At 41.5% G+C, this 23206-nt stretch overlaps 1 protein-coding gene across 2 annotated transcripts in view; it reads right to left on the bottom strand.

The window, feature by feature from the left end:
- The window catches only part of unkl (unk like zinc finger), a 143322-nt gene that overhangs the window by 19008 nt on the left and 101108 nt on the right, over positions 1–23206 (bottom strand). The window contains exons 8-14 of one of the 2 annotated variants that reach the window (XM_078558416.1): positions 20168–20349; positions 19085–19124; positions 18936–19009; positions 16781–16846; positions 15399–15564; positions 7730–7822; positions 6453–6671 (exon numbers count right to left, since the gene is read on the bottom strand). In XM_078558416.1, coding sequence (XP_078414542.1) covers positions 6453–6671; positions 7730–7822; positions 15399–15564; positions 16781–16846; positions 18936–19009; positions 19085–19124; positions 20168–20349 — 840 coding nt within the window. Of the gene's footprint in view, positions 1–6452; positions 6672–7729; positions 7823–15398; positions 15565–16780; positions 16847–18935; positions 19125–20167; positions 20350–23206 lie in introns of both variants that reach the window. The other variant, XM_078558415.1, reaches the window with a different exon arrangement.

Below are 23206 nucleotides of genomic sequence, written 5' to 3'. Positions count from 1 at the left end.
TGCTGTTGTGGAGGGTTTAAACTAATTTGGTGAGAAATGGGAACCTGAATGTAGATTTGCAAGGGACAGAAGTGAATCTGGAAATGGAATGCAGAAAACTAGTAAATGAGTATGGAAGACAGAGGAAAAAAAGATTAGAAAGTGGACAAAGGAATTGCTCAGTGCGTAACAGTATATACTTCAATGCAAGGAGTCAAGCAAATAAGGAAGATAAGTTGTGGGCACAGATAGGCATTTGGAAGTAGTTATTCATCAAAGAATGGCATGAAATTCATTCCTGGTTTCAGGGCTTTCAGACAGCATAGAGAGAGGGCATTTGAAAGGAGGGGTGTTGCATTATTGGTTAAAGAAATAATCGCAGCTATAAGGTGGGAAGATATGGTAGAAGCATCATCATATGAAATCATATGGATTAAACTGGGGAACAAGGGAGCAATCACATTGCTAGGAACATACTACAGACTCCCCAAATAATCAGAGGGAGATTAAAGATCAAATATGGAGGTAAATGCTGAGAAGTGCAGAAACATTGGGGCAGCAATAGTGGGGGATTTCAACTACCTCAATATTAACTGGGATAAAATCAGTGCAAAAAGGTGCAGAGGGTGCAGAATTCTTAAAAAGCATTCAGAAGAACTTTTTTAGTCAGTACATAGCAAGCCCAACAAAATGGGTAGTTCTGGACTTAATTTGAGGGGACTAAATTGGGCAGGTGGAAGGGGAGAACATTTTCGTGGTAGTTTTAATAAATTTGGGGTGGCTACGGAAAAAGATAAAGGTAAAACAATACAAAGTAAAAAAATTTTAATGGGGCAAGGACATTTTTGCTAAGCTGAGATGGGATTTCACAGACGAGGACTGGAAAGAGCTATTTGAAGGTAAATCAGTATCAGAGCGTGGGAGGCATTCATACAGAGATAGAGAGGATTTTCTATCCTGTGCCCTGTACACCAAAGTCTAGGTTATTGTTATATATCAGGAAGCGCAGAGATCATGTTCCTGCAAAGAAAAAGGATGGAACTCCTAAACCTAGAACCCCTTGGATGTCAAGCAGCACAAAGGGTAGAATAAAGCTGAAAAGGGAAGCTTGTGTCAGATATCGAAGGCTCAATACTGCAGAAAGCCAAGAGGAGAATAGAAGGTGCAGGGGTGACATTATAAAGAAAGCTAAGAAAGAAAAGACAAGGCATGAAAAAATATTGGCAAATAAGATCAAAGAAAACCCAAAAATGTCTAAATGGAACCTGTGTGTAGAGGCTCCAGGCTCATCCCAAGCTATGAGAAGAAGAGGAGGAAATAGTGAAGGCGTCGGTCATCATTTTCCAATCCTGGTGCTGGAGGGCTGCTAACATTGTATCATTATTTAAAAAGAAAGGCAAATACTGAATAATTATAGGCCAGTCAGCCTAAATTTGGTGGTAGGCAAATTACTGGTAAAACTTCCAAGGCACAGTATAAATTGTCATTTAAAACAGAACGGATCAATCAAGGACAGTCAGCATAGATTTAAGAGAAAACCATTACTTGACTAACTTGAATGATTTTTCTTTTGAGAATGTAACAGGGAGGGTCGATGAAGGTAGCATGTTTGATGTATTCTATGTAGAACTGAACAAGGCTTTTGACAAGGTCGCACTTGGCAGACTGGTCTGAAAATTACAAGCCCAAGGGATCCAAGGAAAAGAATCAATTTGGATCTAAAAGTGGCTCAATGACAGGAAGCAAAAACTAGGAGTTGATAGGTGTTTTTGTGACTGGAAGGCTGTTTCCAGTAGGGTTCCACAGGTCCCTGGCTTTGTGTGGTGCATATATTAAATATAAAAATATATATATACACACACTTCAATGATTTAGTCTTAAATGTAGGAGACATGGTTAAGAAGTTTGCAGATGATTCAAAAATTGGCCAGTGAGGAAAGCGGCTGTAGTTCACAGAACAAAATCAAATGGATGCTTCAGGTCAGCAGAGAAGTGGCAAATGGAATGCGAACAGGAGAAGGGAGAGGTGATCGCGTGGCGGTATTGTCGCTGGACTGGTAATCCAGAGACCAGGGCAATGCTCTGGGGACTCCAGGTTCGAATCCCGCCATGGCAGATGATGGAATTTGAATTCAACAAAAATCTGGAATTAATAATGACCATGAAACCATTGTCAATGTTGTAAAACCCATCTGGTTCATCTGCCAGTCTAACTGGTCTGGCCTACTTGTGACTCCACAGCTCTGGCCTACTTGTGACTCCACAGCCATGTGGTTGACTCTTAAATGCCCTCTGAAATGCCCTCAGTTGTTACTTTGTAACAAAGTCACAAAAAAGGAATGAAACTGAGTGGACATCGAAACCGACAATGGCAATCGCAGCCATGTCGACCCTGCTAGTGCCAAAATTGGGAGAGCTGTCTCACAGACTAGTTATGCACTCCAACTTCAATGAGTGGCTCGGTAGCACCACTACTGACCGGGCTGGCAGACTGGGTTTGTGGCAGGTGGTGAGGGAAAAACATACTTGACCTCATCCTCACCAACCTACCAGCTGCAGATGCATCTGTCCATGACAGTATCAGTAGGAGTGACCACCACACAGTCATTGTGGAGATGAAGTCTCCATTGTGTTGTGTGGCACTACCACCGTGCTAAATGGGATAGATTTCAAACAGATCTAATAACTCAAGACTGGGCGCTGTGGGCCATCAGCAGCAGCAGCAGCAGAATTGTACTTGAAAACATATCCCAGCATATCCCCCACTCTACCATTACCATTAAGTCAGGGGATCAACCATGGTTCAATGAAGGGTGCAGGAGGGCATGCCAGGAGCAGCACCAGGCATATCTAAAAATGAGCTGTCAACCTGGTGAAGTTATAACGCAGGACTACTTGCGTGAAAAACAGCATAAGCAGCAAGGGATAAACAGCTTAAGCGATCCCACAACCAACAGAAGCTCTGAAGTCCTGCCACATCCAGCCATGAATGGTGATGGGCAATTAAACAACTCACTGGAGGAGGAGGCAGCTCCACAAATATTCCCATCCTTAATGATGGAGGAGCCCAGAACAGCAGTGCAAAAATTCGCATTCGCAACAATCTTCAGCCAGAAGTGCCGAGTGAATGATCTATCTTGGCCTCCTCCAGAGGTCCCAGCATCACAGATGCCAGTCTTCAGCCAATTTGATTCACTCCACCTGATATCAAGAAACAGCTGAGTGCACTGGGCACTGCAAAGGCTATGGGCCCTGACAATATTCTAGCACTAGTACTGAAGACTTGTGCTCCAGAACTTGCCGCGCCACTAGCCAAGCTGTTCCAGTGCAGCTATAACACTGGCATCTACCCAGCTATGTGGAACATTGTCCAGGAATGTCGTATACACAAAAAACAGGACAAATCCAGCCCAATCAATTACGCCCCATCAGTCTACTCTCCATGAAGTAATGGGACGGGTCATCAACTGTGCTATCAAGCAGCACTTGCTTAGCAGTAACCAGCTCACTGATGCCCAGTTTGGGTTCTGCCAAGGCCATTCAACTCCTGACCTCATTACAGCCCTGGTTCAAACATGGACAAAAGAGCTGAACTCCCGATGTGAGGTGAGAGTGACTGCCCTCGACATCGAGGCAGCATCTGACCAAGTGTGGCACCAAGGAGCTCGAGCAAAACTGCAGTCAATGGGAATCAGGGGGAAAACTCTCTGCTGGTTGGAGTCATGCCTAGCACAAAGGAAGATGGTTTTGGTTATTGGAGGTCAATTATTTCAGCTCCAGGACATCACTGCAGGGGTTCCTTAGGGTAGTGTCCTAGGCCCAACCATCTTCAGCTGCTTCATCAATGACCTTCCTTCCATCATAAGGTCAGGAGCAGGGATGTTCGCTGACTCCCCAAAGCCTGTCCACCATCTACGAGGCACAAGTCAGGAGTGTGATAGAATACTCTCCACTTGCCTGGATGAGTGCAGCTCCTACAACACTGAAGAAGCTGGACACCGTCCAGGACAAAGCAGTCTGCTTGATTGGCACCACATCCACAAACATTCACTCCCTCCACCACCGACACATAGTAGCAGCAGAGTATACCATCTACAAGATGCACTGCAGGAATTCACCAAGGCTCCTTAGACAGCACCTTCCAAACCCATGACCACTACCACCTAGAAGGACATGGGCAGCAGATAGATGGAACACTGCCACCTGGAGGTTCCCCTCCAAGTCACTCACTGTCCTGACTTTGGAAATATATCGCCGTTCCTTCACTATCACTGGGTCAAAATCCTGGAACTCCCTTCCTAACAGCACTGTGGATGTACCTACATCACATGGACTGCAGTGGTTCAAGAAGGCAGCTCACCACCACCTTTTCAAAGCAGCTAGGGATGGGAAATAAATGCTGGCCCAGCCAGTGAAGCCCACAGCCCGTGAATGAATAAAAAAAAGTATTAGGCAGTGCACTTGGGGAGGGCAAACAAGACAAGGGACAAGACAATAAATCCCTAAACATAGCAAGGCAGGTAGATAAGGTGGTTAAGGCGGCAATGAGGATACTTTCCTTTATTAGCCTAGACACAAAATGTAAGAGCAGGGAGGTTATGCCAGAACTGTATAAAAACACTACTTAGGTCACAAACTAAAGTACTGCACACAGTGCTGGTCAACACATTACTGCAAGGAATATGATCAGATATTTACAAGGACGTTGCCAGGAATGGAGAATTTTAGCTATGAGTGAAGATTGGATAAGACTGAGGTTGTTTTCGTTGGAATAGAAAAGGCTGAGGAAGATTTAATTGAGATGTATATAATATTGAGCAGCCGAGGTAGAGTGGATAGGAATGATCTATTTCTCTTAACAGAGAGGTCAATGACCAGGGGCCAGAAATTTAAAGTAACTCGTTGAAGGATTAGATGGGAGTTGAGGGTAGTGGGAGTCTGGAACTCAATGCCTGAAAAGAGTGGCAGAAAACATCATCATATTTTAAAAATACTGTCAAATGCACTTGACGTGCCATTAACCATAGGGCTACAGACCAAAAGCTGGTAAGTGGGATTAAGCTGAATGGCTCTTTCCAGCCAGCATAGACAAATAGCCTCCTTCTGAGCCATGAATCTCCTATGTTTTCAATTCTGAGCATCATACTTTGGCAAGGATGCCAAGAAATTAGAGAAGGTGCACAGGAGATTTACTGTAATGGTACCAGGGATCTGAAACTTTAGTAAAGTAGCAAGACTAGATAAGCTGGGATTGTTCTTCTTAGAACAATAAAGGTTAAAGGGACACTTAATATTGATGTTCAAAGTCCTGAAGGCTTTGCTCAAGCAAGTACAGCAAAACTGTTCCCAATGACTGAAGGGTTGGTGTGCAGAGGACACAGATTTAAAGCAATTGGTAAAAGAACCAGAGCTGCAAGGAGGAGAAATTTCCTTATGCTCAGAGTTGTTCTGATCCTGAAAATGTGGTGGAAGGAAATTCAGTAATGACTTTCAAAAGGAATATAGGTTAATTCTAAAGGAATGGAGCGCAACTAATTATATTGCTCTTTCAAATATCTCATGAGAAGAACCTTGCAGGGTTGATTGGGCTGGCTGTACCGTTGTCATGTCCCATGCCCAGGACAATGCCAGGTGGTTCAATTGGTTTAATTCCTCTCATTTTCTACAATGGTTTAATGCATCCAAGTGGCTTGCTAGATCAACTGCAGAAAGCAGTTAAGAGTCGAGCATATTGTTGTGGGTCTGCAGTAATATTTGGCCACACAGGGTAGGATAGTAGGTTTCCTTCCCTAAAGGACATTAATGAGCCAGATTCCTTTTTATGAAAATCTAGTAACTTCATGTTCACCATTACTGAGACTAACTTTTCAGATTTCTTTTTTTAGCTAATTGATTTTAAATTTCTCTAGTCAACTAAATTTATACAAATCATAGCAAAGGAAGCATAAATATAAGTAAGCACTCAACCAAATATAAAACAAAAAAAATAAAGGGCCAAGTGAAAACATTTCATACGTTCAAAATGATAGAGAACCACAAAATCATACTTGAGCCAATTTCGATACTCTGGAAAATTCATCACCTCGAGCTACATCTGGACTACCAGCAGCAGACAACTTTGTGTCCCCACGAACCCACCCACCGCCTTGTCACTCAAGGCATTTTTCCAGACACAAGCCCAATTTGAAAGGACAGTGGGCATTTTTCATGACTACAACAGAGATTTGACACACCTATTATGATAACACTGGGGTGCTGATACTGTAAATGCCTAAACGCATACTGATTCATGTTAAGTTCCTACGGTTTCCTCATTAAAAATTGTTCAGTGTGTTAAAAGTCCTCGAAAGACAGTGTTACTAGAAAATGCAAGGTCTGTCCTTGGTTCAGTTGCAGACTCTCTAAAAATCACATTTAAAACTACTCAAGTCAAAATTCGCAACACAAATCTGGGAAAGGCTATGATGACTTACCTAAGGAACTGTGAGAGGAAGCTGAAGTACCCAGGAGGGCATGCTCAGACTTTGACGGCTGCTGAGATTGTTGTTGTGGAGCCATGCTGGATGAAAGAAAAGATTGAGAAAGGGAACCAAGTGGAGAGGCAGATAAGGAGGAAGAAGAATGCAAGGATGAAGACCGAGCAAGTGACCCTGGAATATTTACAGGAGCCGAACTGCCCAATAACCGCTGACCTGCGAAAACAAAATAAATGACAATTGGAAGATGCACCTTTTTCATGCCAGGAAGATATGATGCACCATAAAAGTTTATGCTTTTAATCAGTATCTTCATTTGATACTGGGGCACAAACAGCTCAGTGTTCAGTTGAAGACCTGAAATTGTGAGCATCGCGGACCCCTTCTTTATTCTGTACTTTTTGCTGCTCTCAACCTAATCTGCTAGAGTGTCAATAGGCCAGGGTTTCATTGAGGAAACATATGTGTGGCTGAGACAGTGACTGGAAGAAGGGCATGCACCATTAGGGACCAGAGAAAGGAAAACACTGCTGAAATACACACAAGGTGAATCAAAGAAAAGGCTATGTGACTTCAAAACTTTCTTAACGATTGTAGGTTCAAGATCTATTCCAGAGATTTGAGCGTATATTCCAGGCCAACACTCCAGTGAAGTACTGAGAGGGCACTGCACGTTCAGAGGGGCAGTACTAAGGGACGAATTGTTACTGTTTGTGGGATCTAGTTTGCAGATTTCCTTCTGCTTTTCCCTACAAAACAGCGATTACACTTCAAGAATACTACATTGCTAGGAAGCACTTTGGAACGTCCTAACACTTGAAAGTTATATAAATGCAATCACTTCCTTAAAAGCTCTTTATTTAGAATTTAAACTTTTAGTTAGAATGTGTCATTTTAAGTCTCCTGGAATTTATCAAATAGGTGGCAGTGTGGGTACTACAATTAGTCTCCACATCCTTAGAGAAGAACTGAGGAATATTAGACAGAGACCCTGCTGTTTATTAATTAGTGAGCCCTGCTGGAAGAGCTGGATATGTGACAAGATATGAGGAGCCCAAGGTATCATCTCCCCATCAGTCAATCAAATAACTTGTCAAGTGACACTACCTGCACTCAGGTGAATTTAGGCAAAGTAACCAGTGAAACCCAAGCTCAACACAAGCCAAAGAGGAGAACTCTGGAGCAGGTACAGGCAGTGTACTAGGAGTGAGCTTTAGTCCTGGAATGAGATTACTTTCTCCTTATTTGCTGAATTCAGCTGTGCTATTGATTACCTTTTATTCCTACGTCACCAGTATCTTGATCCTCTAATTCTTTATCAAGAGATGCAACATTTACATCACTAAAATGAAGATCTAAAGCAGAACCTAAAGTAGGAAAAGAAACTTCATTATTCAAGCAAAATCGCGTGAATATCTTGAACATATTCTGTGCTCCTTCCATTGACCATTCATGTGATGAGCTATCAATCTTAGCCATGTCATTGTGGGAAAAGGCAAGTAACTACTGACATTAATGAAAGTCCTCCCAGTGGTTGGTTCTAGAGGGCACTACACTGGGTGTTAGCTGTTCACACAGCTTCATTGCCAGGGCAATGTGTGACACAGCAAGATCAGGAAATGTAGCTTTTCCAACACTAGGCGTAACCTCAAAAAGAAAACGCTCACCTCCTTTACAACACACATCGCTAAGAGTCTTGGAAGACTGGTCAGGTATAACATTTTAGCAGCACATCAGATACCACTGTTTTGCAACTCATTACAAGCTTTCCAATACACATAGAAGCTGTAATTGAATAAACTGTCACTGAATATGATGCCACTTTGTACTTTTGGCACTAAGGAAATAATCTTGCAAATCAATTGCTGTTGATAAACTTAAAACCATTGCTTTTAGTTAGCTATGGTTTCAATGTATACTGTAAATGATGTTCAGAGAAACTTATAGGGGATGAGAAAGGAGAAACACCAAATAATAAAACAAGACTATGGTAGGTTTTCCTGATGTTCCAAATCTGGTATATTAAGCTATGTCAACCAAAGGATCCCATTCATTGTTTGTGCTAACCTACCTAACTTCAATCAGAACAGCAGGAGTGGCTCCTACAATTGGGCTCAGTCCTCAACAGAATCAGCTTCTGATCGCTAGCCAGTGACCTCTCTCTGCACAAATGGATGGTGTGAGCAGACTGAGCTCAGCTATGATGGCTTCCCTGGTTAAATACACTGTGGACATACATCAATTGGGCTGAGTTATGAAGAATGATAACTTCAGCAAGACAGTGGAACCACAGCTCAGAAACAGTCAAAGCCTTCAGAAGGAAAAGGTCAGTAGCTAAAATAAATACAACTCTTCAACTATGTCAACCTTCAGAATCTTGTTTCTTTTGCCAAGTTGTCCATTCTGCCACCATACTATGAAGGCTGTGACTCCTTGCTTGGGTACAGTTCCACAGGTCCTGTTAACCCAGGATCTTGCCCTTATTCATGTGTGGGCCATGACAATTCCCACCTTCAATTAACATCCAGTTTCATGCACTGCCAGTCGAAGGATAGATCATTGCACAGCAAATCAGGAGCAGGAAACCCAGCTGTTTACCTCTGCCTAACTCAGGGGAGCTGAGGCCAATTGCATGAACCTACCACCTTCCTGTTTGAGATAATGAACTCAGCATAGGACAAGGAAAAGAACCAGCACCTTCGTACTTAAAAAAATAATCACTATTCCTAATTTAGTCAGCTTGGGAAAAAATAACTTCCAATCAAAATCAAATGCAATTTTTTTTTATTTTGAACATGTTATTTTGAAGGGAACCTTAACTGCAAAAATGAGGTGCTTTCATAGCTACCAACATAAAACAAATTAGGCTACAAACTACTAGCAGCATCAAATTACAATTTATCAGTCTATGCCACAGTGATGGTATAGGTTAAAAGTGCACTGCTATAGCAACGGTTATCAAAGCACACAGCTGGTTGCCAGCACAGTCCCTTACCAGGTGTTTTATAAACAAGGAATACACCAAGCCAATTAGTGCAATGAAAGTACGTGAGCGGAGGTACAACGAAGGGTATCTGTCCCATTTATAACCAATAATGTACAAGATCAAGAGCACAACCCTGAATATTACATAACAGATTGAATGGACATTACTTCTGAAGTTATATTGGAGGGTTACACCAAAGCACAATATCTTGTACAATGATAAACAGCCTTCATTAAGCAATTATGAGCAACCTCAGAGCTGCTGAAGGTCAAATTTCATCAACATTGTCGTCTCCTGAAGGCATCACAGGGGTACAGACGCAAGGGCGTTGCTGCCCCTCCAGTACCTTGCCCATGTGGCCATTATTTGTGCTCAAGCCTCAGCAGTGATGTTGCAGGACATCAAACTGAAGCTGCCAATCACACATACATTTACAACAGACTGTTGCACAGTGACCCACCCAGACTAGGCCTTTCCCATCCCCCAACCTAGGGAGCACCGAGTCCCATTGTAGCAGCTCAACAGCACTGAGAGATTGGCTGACTCAACAAACAGGAACTTTATTGCCAATCCATCAAGTGAAACTGTTGACTCAATATCTAAGCATATGTTGAGGATTTATTATGAAAGTTTATATATTCCAATCCCTTTGTAACATACTTTTTATTTTTTAGTCAACACTACAACATGTCCGAGCGACAAACTGAGCTAACACTTCTTAATTTGAAGGCTGCACTGAACACAATCAGACTTGTATCAAACCATTCTAAATATAAACCGCATAAAACAAGTCGCACTCCTTCTCCAGTCAAACACCAACACTTTGATCTGTTCAAACTCTGATACTGTCACTTGCCAACAAATCAAGAAATTCAGACCAATTTGTAGTTATCTTGCCTATTGAGAGTTTTCTTTCATTACTGTGCAGCTCATTAGAAAATCATATAAAGCAATGCTGTAGTTATAATGAAACATTTCTGCTAACCAAAGCTTAGCAGAAAGAGCACATAGCAAGAAGTTGTGAATTCTCACAGTAAATGTGTCCTCACCTTGGCGGAATGAGCTGTGCAGTTCAGGACTCGTGCTGGCCTTCTGACTGCTGAGTCACTCTGCACCAGCCTCAATTCCACACCCATTTACAGTTGGACACCCCCCTCCTTCTACACAAACTGACTAATCACAGCAATTTACATCACGTGTTCTCAGCAGCCTAACAGCACTGCCAGAGCAATCTGACACCTCAGATGGAAAAGCTGGCTGAGTTAGTCACCCAACTTCATTTAACGCTATAATCACCAAGCCAGCTCAATATTGCAGCATCACTATGATTCTGTACATGCCCTGATAGTGTAATCAGTAAGTTGGCTTAATATTGCAGCATCACTACAATACAGAATATACTCCGATAATATAATCAAGCCTGCTCAACACTGCAGCATCATTACCAACAGCATACCCCAATATTTTCTGAACAGCAAAAGTTCAGTACATCAGCTTATTTTGCAGTGGAGAAGAAAAATATATTAAAAATAAGTTCAGGCCTCTGGGTAGCAAATTCCAAAGATACACAACCCTGAGTGAAGAAATTTCTGCTCATCTTAGTCCTAAATGGCTGACCCCGATCTGAAGATTATGCCCTTAGCTCTAGACTCTTCACACAGGGTAAACAGCCTCTCAGCACCCGCCAAGCCCACTCAGAATCTTATACATTTCAATGAGATCACCTCTCATCCTTCTAAACTCTAAAGTATAGACCCATTCTAGTCAATCTCCCAGGCTGCCTGGTTTTCATTTCAAATATAAGAAACAAAAACTGGCAGAAGTCTGGTTTTCTAATGCTCATTGTATCGGAATGCACTAAACTGAGTGGGAAATTTTTAAAAATAACAAATGCCTCGACCAATCTGCCCTTTGGATTGGGTAAAGGATCAGTCTGGAGAGTGTCAATGTACTGTTGCACATCGTTATTTTAAAGTAAAACCAATTGTACCAAGAAAGATTAATCCTCCTCTGAAAACAGGCTTTTCCAGCATTTCTTTGAAGCAAATGGACCCCACTCGACCTTTACTAGGTGCGTTTAAGTACTGCATAGTTAGGAGTTTCAATACACGATTCTCCTCCTTGACAACTGTTTGAAGCTAAACCACTGTTCACAATACTTCTGTCATATTTAACCAGAGATGAATTTCTGACCATGTACTTATGCCATCAATTTTTACCTTTGTATCATCTCCCAACTCTGCCCCTACTTCAACTCATCTGCTGCTGAAGTCCTCATCCATGCCTTTATTACCTCATGACTTGACTACTCCAACCCACTCCTGGCCACCCTCTCCTTTTTTAATCCTCTGCAAACCTGAACTTATCCAAAATTCTGCTGTCCGTATCCTAACTCGCACCAAGTACTACTAACCCATCACCTCTGTGCTCATCAACTTATAATGGCTCCTAGTCTGGCAACACACCAATTTTAAAATTCTCATACTTGTTTCCTAATCCCTCCATGGCCTCACTCTATCCTATCTCCAAGAGCCTTACAACCTTCCAAGATAGCTGCACTCCAATTCTGGCCTCTTGAGCATCTCTGATTTGAATCCCTCCTCCAAACGCAGCCGTGCCTTCAGCTGCCAAGGATATAAGCTCCAGAATTCTCCCCATCCACCTTGCTGCCTCTCTTTTCTCTTTAAGATGTTCCTTAAAACATACCTTTTTGACTATGCTTTTGATCATCTGCCCTAATATCTCTTTATGTGGCTATAAGACTCCTACGAAGAGGCTCGGTGCGTTACACATTAAAAGGTGCTATATAAATGCACGTTGTTCTTGTTTAATCTGCTCCTTATCAATATCAGTAGGCATATTTGAGAATAGGAGAGAGCTAGGATTTACTGCAAAAGTTCTTAAATAAGTCGGATATTTTATGTTCATCCTCTAATTCTAAGCTCACCATAGGCTCAGTCAAGATGGCAGGTACAGGTCCTGCTCTTCAACCTTTGCTTACATTTCTTATATTCTGGGGATTGTCCAAATATCTCCACTGTTCCCATCTTGCTGCAATAGGTATTTTCCTGACCCCTTCTGCTGACTTACAGTGTGATACAACGATATAAATATCTCCCCTGTCCTGTCCCACTGCCTTATGCTGCAATGTGAGATATCTCCCTGCCCTGCTGCTTTATGCTGTGACACAGACCTCTCCCATGTCCTGCTGACCAAAGTATCTTGATTTGCTTAAGTTGTGAAGTGTTTCAGCTTTATTTAGCAAGGGCTAACATGTGCGCAACTTGCACACCAATTTCAGTGTTGTAGAAGCATAATTGCTGCAGACTTATTCTGCAATACAGATATATTCCCTCATCTGCTGTCTTATACTGTGATAGAGGTTGTAGTGGCCTTAACGTATCTTGCTCAAGTGGAGATTTTTTCACCAGCAATTGAGCATGAGTTGGTTTTTTTTTTACTGATTCATGGGATAAGAGCATCGCTGGCTAGGGCAGCATTTATTGCCCATCCCTAATTGCCCTTGAGAAGGTGCCTTCTTGAGTCGCTGCAGTCCATGTGGTGTTGGTACACCCACAGTGCTATTAGGGAGGAAGTTCCAAGATTTTGACCCAGCGACAATGAAGGAACAGCAATATATTTCCAAGTCAGGACAGTGAGTGGCTTGGAGGGTACTCCAGGTGGTGGTATTCCCATGTGTCCTTCTGGATGGTAGCAGTCATGGGTTTGGAAGGTGCTATCTAAGGAGCCTTGGTGGGTTCCTGTAGTGTTTCTTATAGATGGTACACATTGCTGTCACTGTGCATTGATGGTAGAGGGAATGAATATTTGTGGATGGGGTGCCAGTCAAGAAGGGTGCTTTGTCCTGGAGCAGCAGGGGGGAAGATGAAAAAAATGAGCGGTGATCTTCAAGTTGATCCTGTCCTGAATGAACATGCTTGCAATCAGGAGCAAGAGCTGGAGCTCATTTTTTTTGCTCACCCGCCGCACATCAGAGGCCAATTATAGTGCCCCTATTGGCAACCTAAATTGTATACAGATGATTGTTGCTTAATACAACAATTGCCAAATGATTTCTAAACATAAGCATTGACTATCAAAAAAAAATTTACTTGATGAATGGAATCACAAAAAGCTAGAATGAAAAAGACTACTCCTGCTACATTTGTGAAATCTGTATATTTCTTGCACACCAAAGGATTAATTTATTATGGTCTAATTCTACTGAATCTCTGCATACAAAAAAACAAGTAAACAAAAATGTCTAGCACACATACTCAGGAGAGGAAGCTTCCCAGAGGCTTGCAGAGCTCCTCAGAGTTAGCACAGAGGAACTTACAAGCAGATCAGACAGCACCAGAAAACCATCACCAACCTCTTCTTGTGGAAAGCTGGCACAAGACAACAAAAGTGGGGCAAACAAAAAAGGTGCAATTACTATGGAAAAGTCTTGGTGCTATTGCTTTGCATAATCAAACTACATTTCATGACCAGAATACTCATCAGCTCAGTTGCTTCAGTGTTAATGAGTTTTTACTACTAAAAGCAAAGGCTAATTGCAGCGGAAGACGAGCATTTTCAACATTCTTGAAATGTTTACGAGTCACAACTCAACAAGATGCTCATGCTTGCTTGTCAAAAACTCAATCCCTCCCCATCCCCACACATGCACTTCTAGCATTTGATCTAAGAAATTCAAGGGGAGAGAAAAACAAACCAGCAATGGCATCTTGTTCCAAATCAATAGTTTAGCAAAAAAACCCAGAGGTGTTGGGGGGGGGCCAATATTCAGCAAATAATTTTAATTTTCCTCAATTTAATAAGATTAAATTTAATATGCATCACTCCATAGGCTGGCAATCTATTCTGATTCCTCTCCTAACAATCATATGTAGGTGCACGACAAGAGGGCTGACCCTTACAGTTACGAGCATCAATAAGTTTTCAGCTCCTAGAACTCATCTGTAACAACACTGAAAAGACATTATCAATACAGCATAATTTCCCTCAAATTTCGTCCCAATATTCCTCCTCTTCAGAAAGCACTGACTCAACACAAAGATATTGTTCTATGGGCAGCAGTGACACACGTAACAAGCATGCTCTGAGATCGATGATGGTATCCAACACACACATACACAAACACACACACACAGACGCATACTCCTGTTCTTGTCTAATCTCTGAAGGTAAACAGTATTTGGATAAGAGGCAATCCATTAGAATGTCTGATCACAAGAGACCAGAGCCGAAACGGACTCGGTGCTCAACCAATTTCCAATGTTTTCACATCTAGCAGAACCACCAGAAAAAAGAATCACTAGGTACAAATGGTGAGATTCACTGTAGCACCTTGCTGTTACCATAATGGGCTGTTAAATCAGCACATGCAATGCTCTAAACCAGGTACCTTTCTGGTCCAGACAGTTTAGTACCACAACATTAACCCACTGCAGGTGGCACTTTGGATATATATTTTAAAATATTATGTGTTGATCCAATGATGTCGCTATAGAACAATGAACCTTGAAGATTCCTACCAAATCATTGAATGAAAGGAGGGTAACAAGGAAGGCACAATTGGAGTTGGAAGAACAGTTCCAAAGCATTAAGGCAGCTGCAAGCTGTTGGTCTTCATACACCCTCTTCTAGCCAAGATTGGAAAAAATGCTTGACAGTAGGAATCTATCACAGCCAAACCACTGTTATCCTCAATTAACATCTACCTCCAGCAGGACTCACTATACATGAATTCTGTGCTTTGATGTCAATCCCACCTCTGAAGTTCAGTCAACACCAATGATCTGGTGGGAGAGTACAATTTAAGCAGCGTAATCAGGACAAAGACTGTTCCTTTGTCAAGATAGTACATCTCAACCACTGGAAGTCATTTTCAATAATCCAAAAACACAAGCCTTAGTGATGTCCAAATAGGTCACAATTAAATTAGCACTTACCAATTACTGATTCTACTGTATTGCTAGCAGGGTAAAATGGAACTGCTTTGGCATTCATTGTTGACAAAGTGGAGGGAGATGAAGTATCAGACCCAATACTAGATGCCAAACTAGATGTTATACTGGAGGCTAGTGGATTTACCACCGAAAACACATTTAAAAGGTTCTGCAAGGGACAGAAGGGATTTGATTAGAATAAGGGTGTGAACATACTTGCCAGCATGAATTAACTTCTTGCTGCAATTATTAAATGCAATCATGGTGAAACTCTATAATGTGAAAAGTTAACCAAATCTATTTATAAATCATTTTTTTCCAAAAACTATTTCAAATGATTTTTTTCCCAGTTGAAAGATTAGTACTGCGTAATAAATGTTTAAGTCAGAATCTTATTCACCTTTAATCAAGGAATGAATGCAAAAATGCACCGTGCTGCAAGATAACTACAACATGTTTTTGCAACGCGACTGTCTAAATAGCAACTTTAGATTTTTCCCATGTTGTTAAGTGCCAAGGGTATGAATTCAGTGGGGAAATCAAGTTGCAGAATTACTCCTGTTGCTTTCATATTTCTCAATACCAGGTTATGCAAAAGGACTGTCTGCTCTCTTAGCTAGTGCAGTGAAACAAGGGTGAAGAAGAGGAGAAACAAATTCAAATACATCAAAAAAAACTCAAGCATGTGTCCTTAAAAAAAATGCATCACCGACACCTCTAGTATACAGACACAGAGACCAGGAAGATCTGGTTGTGTTTATGCTGAGATAATTAATCTCAGCCAGCACAGGTAGGGTACTACAGTTGTCCCTGGAGTAAAATTACAGGTGGAAAAAATAGCCACGTATCATCTGCCACTGACCCCTGGAGCAAGTGCTTATGTTTGGTTGCTAGGATTAGAGTTGGCAGAGTTGTTGTTCACGTTCCTATTGTCTGCTGATAATCACTGCCCATGTTCACACAAGTCTGACCATTTAAGGGGAGATACTGGATGGTCACAAGCAGCAACAGAACAAGTATGTGGCAACATGAGACAGATGGGGAGGGGGGAAGTGGGGAAAGAAATCAGCACTATTACTCCCAGGGGATCCTGTGTAAATATTAATACCACTGGATTAATGTGAATGAAATATTTTCTAAAAGAAATAAGAATATTTTTGATCAAGTCCATTTAAGTGTTTCAGACAGTAATGTTAGTGTCCTGTTTAAACAACACCTCTACACTAAGCAGTACACTGAACGCTCACCAAATGCTCAGGTAATTGTGAGAGTCACTTTCCTACATCTGGAAGCCAACATTGAGCTTTGTGAATGAAGCCCAATTTATCATAAAGTGGTAAAACCATTACAATCAAAATCAATTTTAAATTTCTCCTCTCACTCACCTGTTTACTATCGTGTTCATTTAATTTCTGGTTATTCTCTAGTGTTTGGTTCTTATGTTGCTTTGCCTGCAAGCAATCAAACAGTTGTAAGCACTTCAGTTCCAATCCAAATATCTCACCTACTCCAATCACTATAACTTCTTCCCTCATCAGTACTCAATCCCAGGTGCAGAAGAATGAAGACATTCGAGCAGTAACTACACACGCTCACCATCTCTAGAAGGGGCATTTGGGTAGCAATCATTTCAGATAAGCTGGTGGAAGACATTCATAGTTGTCTCACAACATTGCAACCAGCAAGCATTTGAAAATGCTGCACTGTCCTTACCACATCCACACATGTAACTCAACACCTGGGAAGGCCAAGGAGAAATTGCTAGCTTCATTCATAATTTCTGGTACTGGTAAAAACATATTCTGGCTCAAATTGCCAGAACAATTAAATTCACCATGGGTACCTGAATTGCTCTTGACCTTCAACATTATTCATTGAACAGATTTGTATAAGCTCTTTCTTTTTGCTGCAAGGAGCAATATCCAGTCATGTGCTGCCTGGATCTATTATTGTCCAGACAGTTCATTGCACACTCAAGCAAAGATTACAGCAAGAAAACTTCTTAAACATGGTCTTCCTTTCCTTGGACACTATCAAGAGATTGATAATACTGGAACAAAATGTGACAGCATATAGTTGTGGTGGCAACACCTTCCCCTTCTTAAATCCTAATAACATAGAAATACACAGTTGAAGACAGCAACAGGCCATTTAGTCCAGCCAGTCTGTGTTAGTATGCACCCTCCAATAGCAAAAAGTCCAAAGCGCATTTACCTACCCTGCTTCCCACACCCCACCCTCCCCTTTTCTTTCATCAGGTCAATCTGGAATGTTGACAGTTTCTGCCTCAATCACTGATCTTGGAAGTGAATTCCAGTTGCAGAATTGTGTGCATGTGAAGATGTTTCTCCTGCCCTCCATTCTATATCTCTTACAATCTTGCATTTACAGCTCCTTAGTGTAGACTCTCAACTACTGGAAATGGCCTGCTTTACCTACCCGATCCCATCCCTTCAGAATTTGAAACATTCTAATCACATCATCCTGTAACCTTTAATAATAACAAAAAATGCTGGAAAAACTCAGCAGATATGGCAGCATCTGTGGAGAGAGTAACAAAGTTAATGTTTTGAGTCCGTACGACTCTTTTCAGAGCGAAAGGGAAGTAGAAATGTGATGGATTTCATACTGTTTAAGAGGAGGTGGAGCAAAATAGGAGGTCATCGTGTATTCTTGGTTATTCTAAATTTGGGAAGATGCTGAGCCAATGCACCATACTTCCACAAACGGAATTTAAGGGGTGAAGGCCGGATGGGGGAGAGAGCAACAGACAGGAGGCCAGTCTGACTTGTGCCCTTTCTCGCAGCTAGTTAGAAAGCACTGGGACAGACCTGAGCATTGAGTCATAGAGGTCTACAGCACAGAAAAAGGCCCTTTGGGCCATCGAGTCTATGCCGGTCAAACAAGTACCTAACTATTCTAATCCCATTTTCCAGCACTAGGCCCACAGCCTTGTATGCCATGGCACCGCAAGTGCACATCCAAATACTTCTTAGACACAGGTCAACCTGATGCTCACATGAGAAACATGCAAAAAGCATGGAAAAAAAGAGTTAAAGCCAGTTAACAGATTGAGGGGGAAGAATAGGAGAGCATAATTGCCCTTCCAAAATGTTCAAAAATAAACTCAAAACCCTTTTTCTTGGTCTTCATCAAATGATGCTCTGAAAATGACAGGTTTCAGATTCGAGATTAACTCACCTGCACTGACTTAGAAGAAAATAGTTCCATGATCTTGGAACTCTTAATTGGCAGGCACCTCTGAGTCTAGGGATCAGAGATGTCAATTAGCAAAAGCTGACACCTCAGACAAAAGCGGTCAAAATGGTTCCAAACTGCCAAATCACAATAGCGTACAGATGAATCTACTGTTGCGTACAAAAGACAAGTTACAGACGCTGTAATTCATAGTATAAAGTATAGGAGCAGAATAGACTTTGGAGTAGAAGACTGCAAACACAGAATGTGGGTAATATACGTTTAGAAAAGAAACTAGCCTTTAGCCCCAGTTATATTGAGATATTTTTGTATGCGAGTTACCTGATCTTCTCGTTCAAACCCCGGTGCTTTTGGATATGTAGATGTCGGTGATGAAACACTGGACGTCGCAGGATCTGAACATAAACTACCATTAGTGAAATATTTAGGCCTACTTATTGGTCCAATAGAAGACAATGAACTGTTACTACCTGAACTTGAAGTAACCGTTGGGCTGCTAGAAGATGAAACCTGAAATAGAAAAACATTTTAAAAAAATAGAATTAAATCATGCAATTAAAAATCATAAGACAACAAACTGACAGTCAATTAATTATTTTGGTTTCAGAATTGTGTAAATATTCAATACAAATTAAATACCAAACCCAGCTGGGAAATAGCATTTTTTTTTAAAAGAATGCCCCAGTGTGTCTCTTGCTGGAACACATTTATATGAACTTTGGAGGTCCACTGACTTGGACATCATTCACAGGAGCCTAGGTAGTGATTGTCTGTCTATAGTTGCCAATATTCTAACTTACATCAAGTCCCATTCACCTCTCTGTCCAGGCTTGTTGAACTACACTGCAGGAACCAATTCACACAGGTCATCCAATTCCCCAAGTGCCAGAGGCCACTACTATCCAATGGCTCATGTGTTGGCAGGTCACCCGATTTCCCAATGGTTGGTGGGCTGGCAGGCTTCCTGATACCCCATCACAATGAGTTTCCAGTGTGGATTGGGCGAACAACATCAAGTTGTTTCCTCATAACTGAAATTACCTATTTCTTTAAATCTATACAAAAAAATCAATTGGACAGTCTCTTCAGATCTCTCATACACCACAAAGCAAGAGTATAATTTGCGTAAATAAAGGGAAGCTGCTTCTTTAAAATCAAGCTTGCAAATATATGCACCAATTTTTTTTAAAGGAACTAAAACAAGGAAAATAATTAAGAATTCATGCCCAGTTCAGGAAATAAATGCTGGCATGCTTGTGATACTAGACCCATCCATCAATGACAAAGCCATTTATATCACAACTAGATGTGAAAACAGCAGTGATCACATTCAGGTTATTCGTAGCTGCCACAGTGTTGTACTTCAAATATTTGTAACATTCAAACATTGACAACAAAACTAGAGAAAATGTTATTTATTTCTATAAGAGTTTAAAGTTCTGACCCGGGTAGGCAGGATCCAAGTAGTGCAAGGATAAGCAGTTTGATGGCAACGAAATACCAACATGTAATATGGAATATTATATTATATGTAATATAAGAGGTATACTCACGTTTCCTATCTGTCCATTATTGCTGCCTGAGTTAATACTCGTGCCCCAGTCATTTGTAGATCCAAGGCTTTCTGTAGAATAAAGGCGAGCACCTTGCTTGGGCTGAGCACCTGCGGCAGCCCCTGCCTGCATAATAGAGGCTACCTGATTCATAATCTGCACTTCCTCAGTAGAAGGGATTCCTACAGAAAAAAAAATCTAAAATCAGAACAGAAAACTCATGTCCTGCTCTACTTTGTTAACAAAACAAATAGCAATCAGTTATTTAAGAGTTAAATTTTTCTAGAGTCTAGGAACAACTTAAAACTTGTAAACAATGGAAAATAGAAGCACTTCACTTTTTAAATCTCAGCAGCTCACAGGATCGCAAACTTGATTGTGCGCACACCACTGCAAATCAGCTGTCCTGTCATTCAAGGATTGCAGCAATATATTTAAAGACCATACACTTGCTCCATCTCGCTAAAATCATTAACAGCATGATCCAGGATACCAAATCACCAGGTCTGCAACCACTGAATAGAAAGGAGACAAAGTGGAAAGAAGAGTTGGTGCAGGACTGACATTCTGTCACTGGATCTCTTCAGCAGAAAGGCATGGAAGCTTACATGACAGTAAGCAGCCTATGCCTGTTCAGTTCTTAGCCAGAACAAACTATAACTAATTCCTTTGCTTTGCTCTTTTCACATACCCCTTTATTTTCTCCGCCTTCCCAAATCACTTCCCCAACCCTTCAGTACTCAAGTACTCCTTGATCATCTAACTGTCCAGCTGCTGTACCAGGCTTGACACCCTTTTAGATAAGCCTGCAGTTTCCCTCTATGCCTCTCTTCACACCCTTTGAAGAGTTCAGTGGGGCACTCAGCACTGCCTCATTATGAGAAGTAACCCCAGCTGTACCACCGTCTTTTGCCAACCTTCCTGTCCATTGTGTCTGCTGGGGCCTAATTTTGCTAATCTCCTCATTATCCAACTTAACCCTCCTGCTGCCAACCCTGTGGACTGTCAGGAGTTCAGTTATGTCTCTCCATCTCCCTTCAGAATGCCCATTCATTTGTGAACAATGCCCCTGCCATCTATAAGCTTATTGTGGATGACTGTTATCAACGTCATGACTTTGATAGTATCCTAGCTGAGGGGTGATAATGGTTAGGGTGCAGTTGACTGTGTGCAGTTTTGGGCTCCCAGCCATTGGAAGGATATTAAATGCACAGTGTAGATTCACCAGGGTGATGCAAGAGATGAAAAACTATGGTTCAGAGACTTGAGGAACTGTGATAATTTCACTGAAACAGAAAAGGCAAAGAAGAGATTATTAAAAAATCAAACCCTCTTGTAGGTTGATTAAGAAATAACTGTCCTTCCTTTGGGCAGTTACTGTAGTAATTATAGTTTTCATAAACGTAGGACTGTAGCCTCAAGAAGAATCCTGTGTTATAAGATTACATGATCTGTGTAAACCAATAGGTTAGCAGCGTGGGGAACCTCTAGAGAGAGTTCTTCTTTAGTTATAGAGTTAGATGCACACATGTAATTGTTGCTGCTGTCTTGTAAATAAAGTTAAATGTATCCACCAAGGAAAGTTGTCTGGAAGATCAACTCGATAACAAACTGGCGACGACGATAAATCAAATCCGGTACTGTCACTCGCCCAGCGATTGTGAGTATCTAAGTTCATTAAAAAGAAAGGAAGATATATTCATCCGAGATGCTACAGTTTGGCAGAATCGATCCCTTTGAACCAGCCACAGAAGACTCATCTCAGTATATAGAACATCTTGTGTTTTACTTTCAAGCCAATGAAATCATGGAGGAGGAAAAGAGGAGAGCGATTCCCCTGAGTATTTGTGGGAGCAAAACCTACAGTTTAAATCGAAGCTTGACAGCCCCCTGTGCCCCTGATTCAAAGACCTTCAGTGAATTAGCTGACTTCGTTAAGAGACATTTTCAGGCCAAGCCCTCAGTTATAATGCAGAGGTTCAGGTTCAATTTAGAAGAAACAGCTTAGCAGCAAAATCGAAAACTAATTTTTATCGACTTGGAAACAATCACGCTCCTAACGATTGGCAATCTAAAAAGGTAGAGTGTAATTTTTCTCACAAAAGTGGACATACATTGAAACATTGCAAAGCGAGATTTCAACAGGCTTCCAGACAACTATCAAAGTCCAATAAAGAACATAGGGTAGAAGAGCCAGACACAACCAATTCTGACATTTATTCATTATTCATGAAAGTTGGGAAGACAGAGCCAATTATTGTCACAGTGCAAGTGAATGCTAAGCCCTTAAAAATGGAAGTAGATATGGGTGCTCCTACCACTGTAATAGGAGAACACACTTTCAGCTATTTAAATAAAGGTGCTCAACAATTAAATTTGGAACAAACATCTGCCAAGTTGAAGACATACACAGGTGAAGAAATCTAGATAAAAGGTATCACCAGAGTGACTGTTCATTTTAGGCACCAATTGACATAACTACCAGTGATGGTGGTAGAAGATGAAGGACCAAGCCTTCTAGGTTGTGACTGGTTGAAAGAGATTAAATTAAACTGGTCCAAAACCTTCCAGCTGCGAGCAGGGGGCGCTGCCAGAGCATGGATGAACTGGGAAAAATCCAAGGCCTACAGCCCAAGTTTACGCGGGCCCAGAAGCAACCCCTCGCTTCTTAAAAGCACGACTAGTGCCATACACCCTGAGAGAGAAGGTTGATGCTGAGTTGAACCAGCTAGAGAGGCTGGGTCTCATAAAAGTGGCTCAGTTCTCAGTGTGGGCAGCACCTATAGTCCTGTCCTCAAACCAGACCAGATCGTCTGGATCTGTGGGGACTATAAACTAATGGTCAACAAAGCAACCAACCTGGACAGGTACCCTATTCCCAAGACTGAAGGCCTCTATGCCAAACTAGCAGGAGGGACAACATATACAAAGCTTGACATGAGTCACATATATCAACAACTGGAGCTGGATGACGCCTCTCAAGAATTTGTGACCATAAATGCCCACAAAGGGCTATATCAATGTACAAGCCTGCCCTTT

Source organism: Cetorhinus maximus, chromosome 15, assembly GCF_964194155.1.
Source record: "Cetorhinus maximus chromosome 15, sCetMax3.hap1.1, whole genome shotgun sequence".
Classification (NCBI taxonomy): domain Eukaryota; kingdom Metazoa; phylum Chordata; class Chondrichthyes; order Lamniformes; family Cetorhinidae; genus Cetorhinus; species Cetorhinus maximus.
This window is presented reverse-complemented; position numbering and strand designations above follow the sequence as displayed.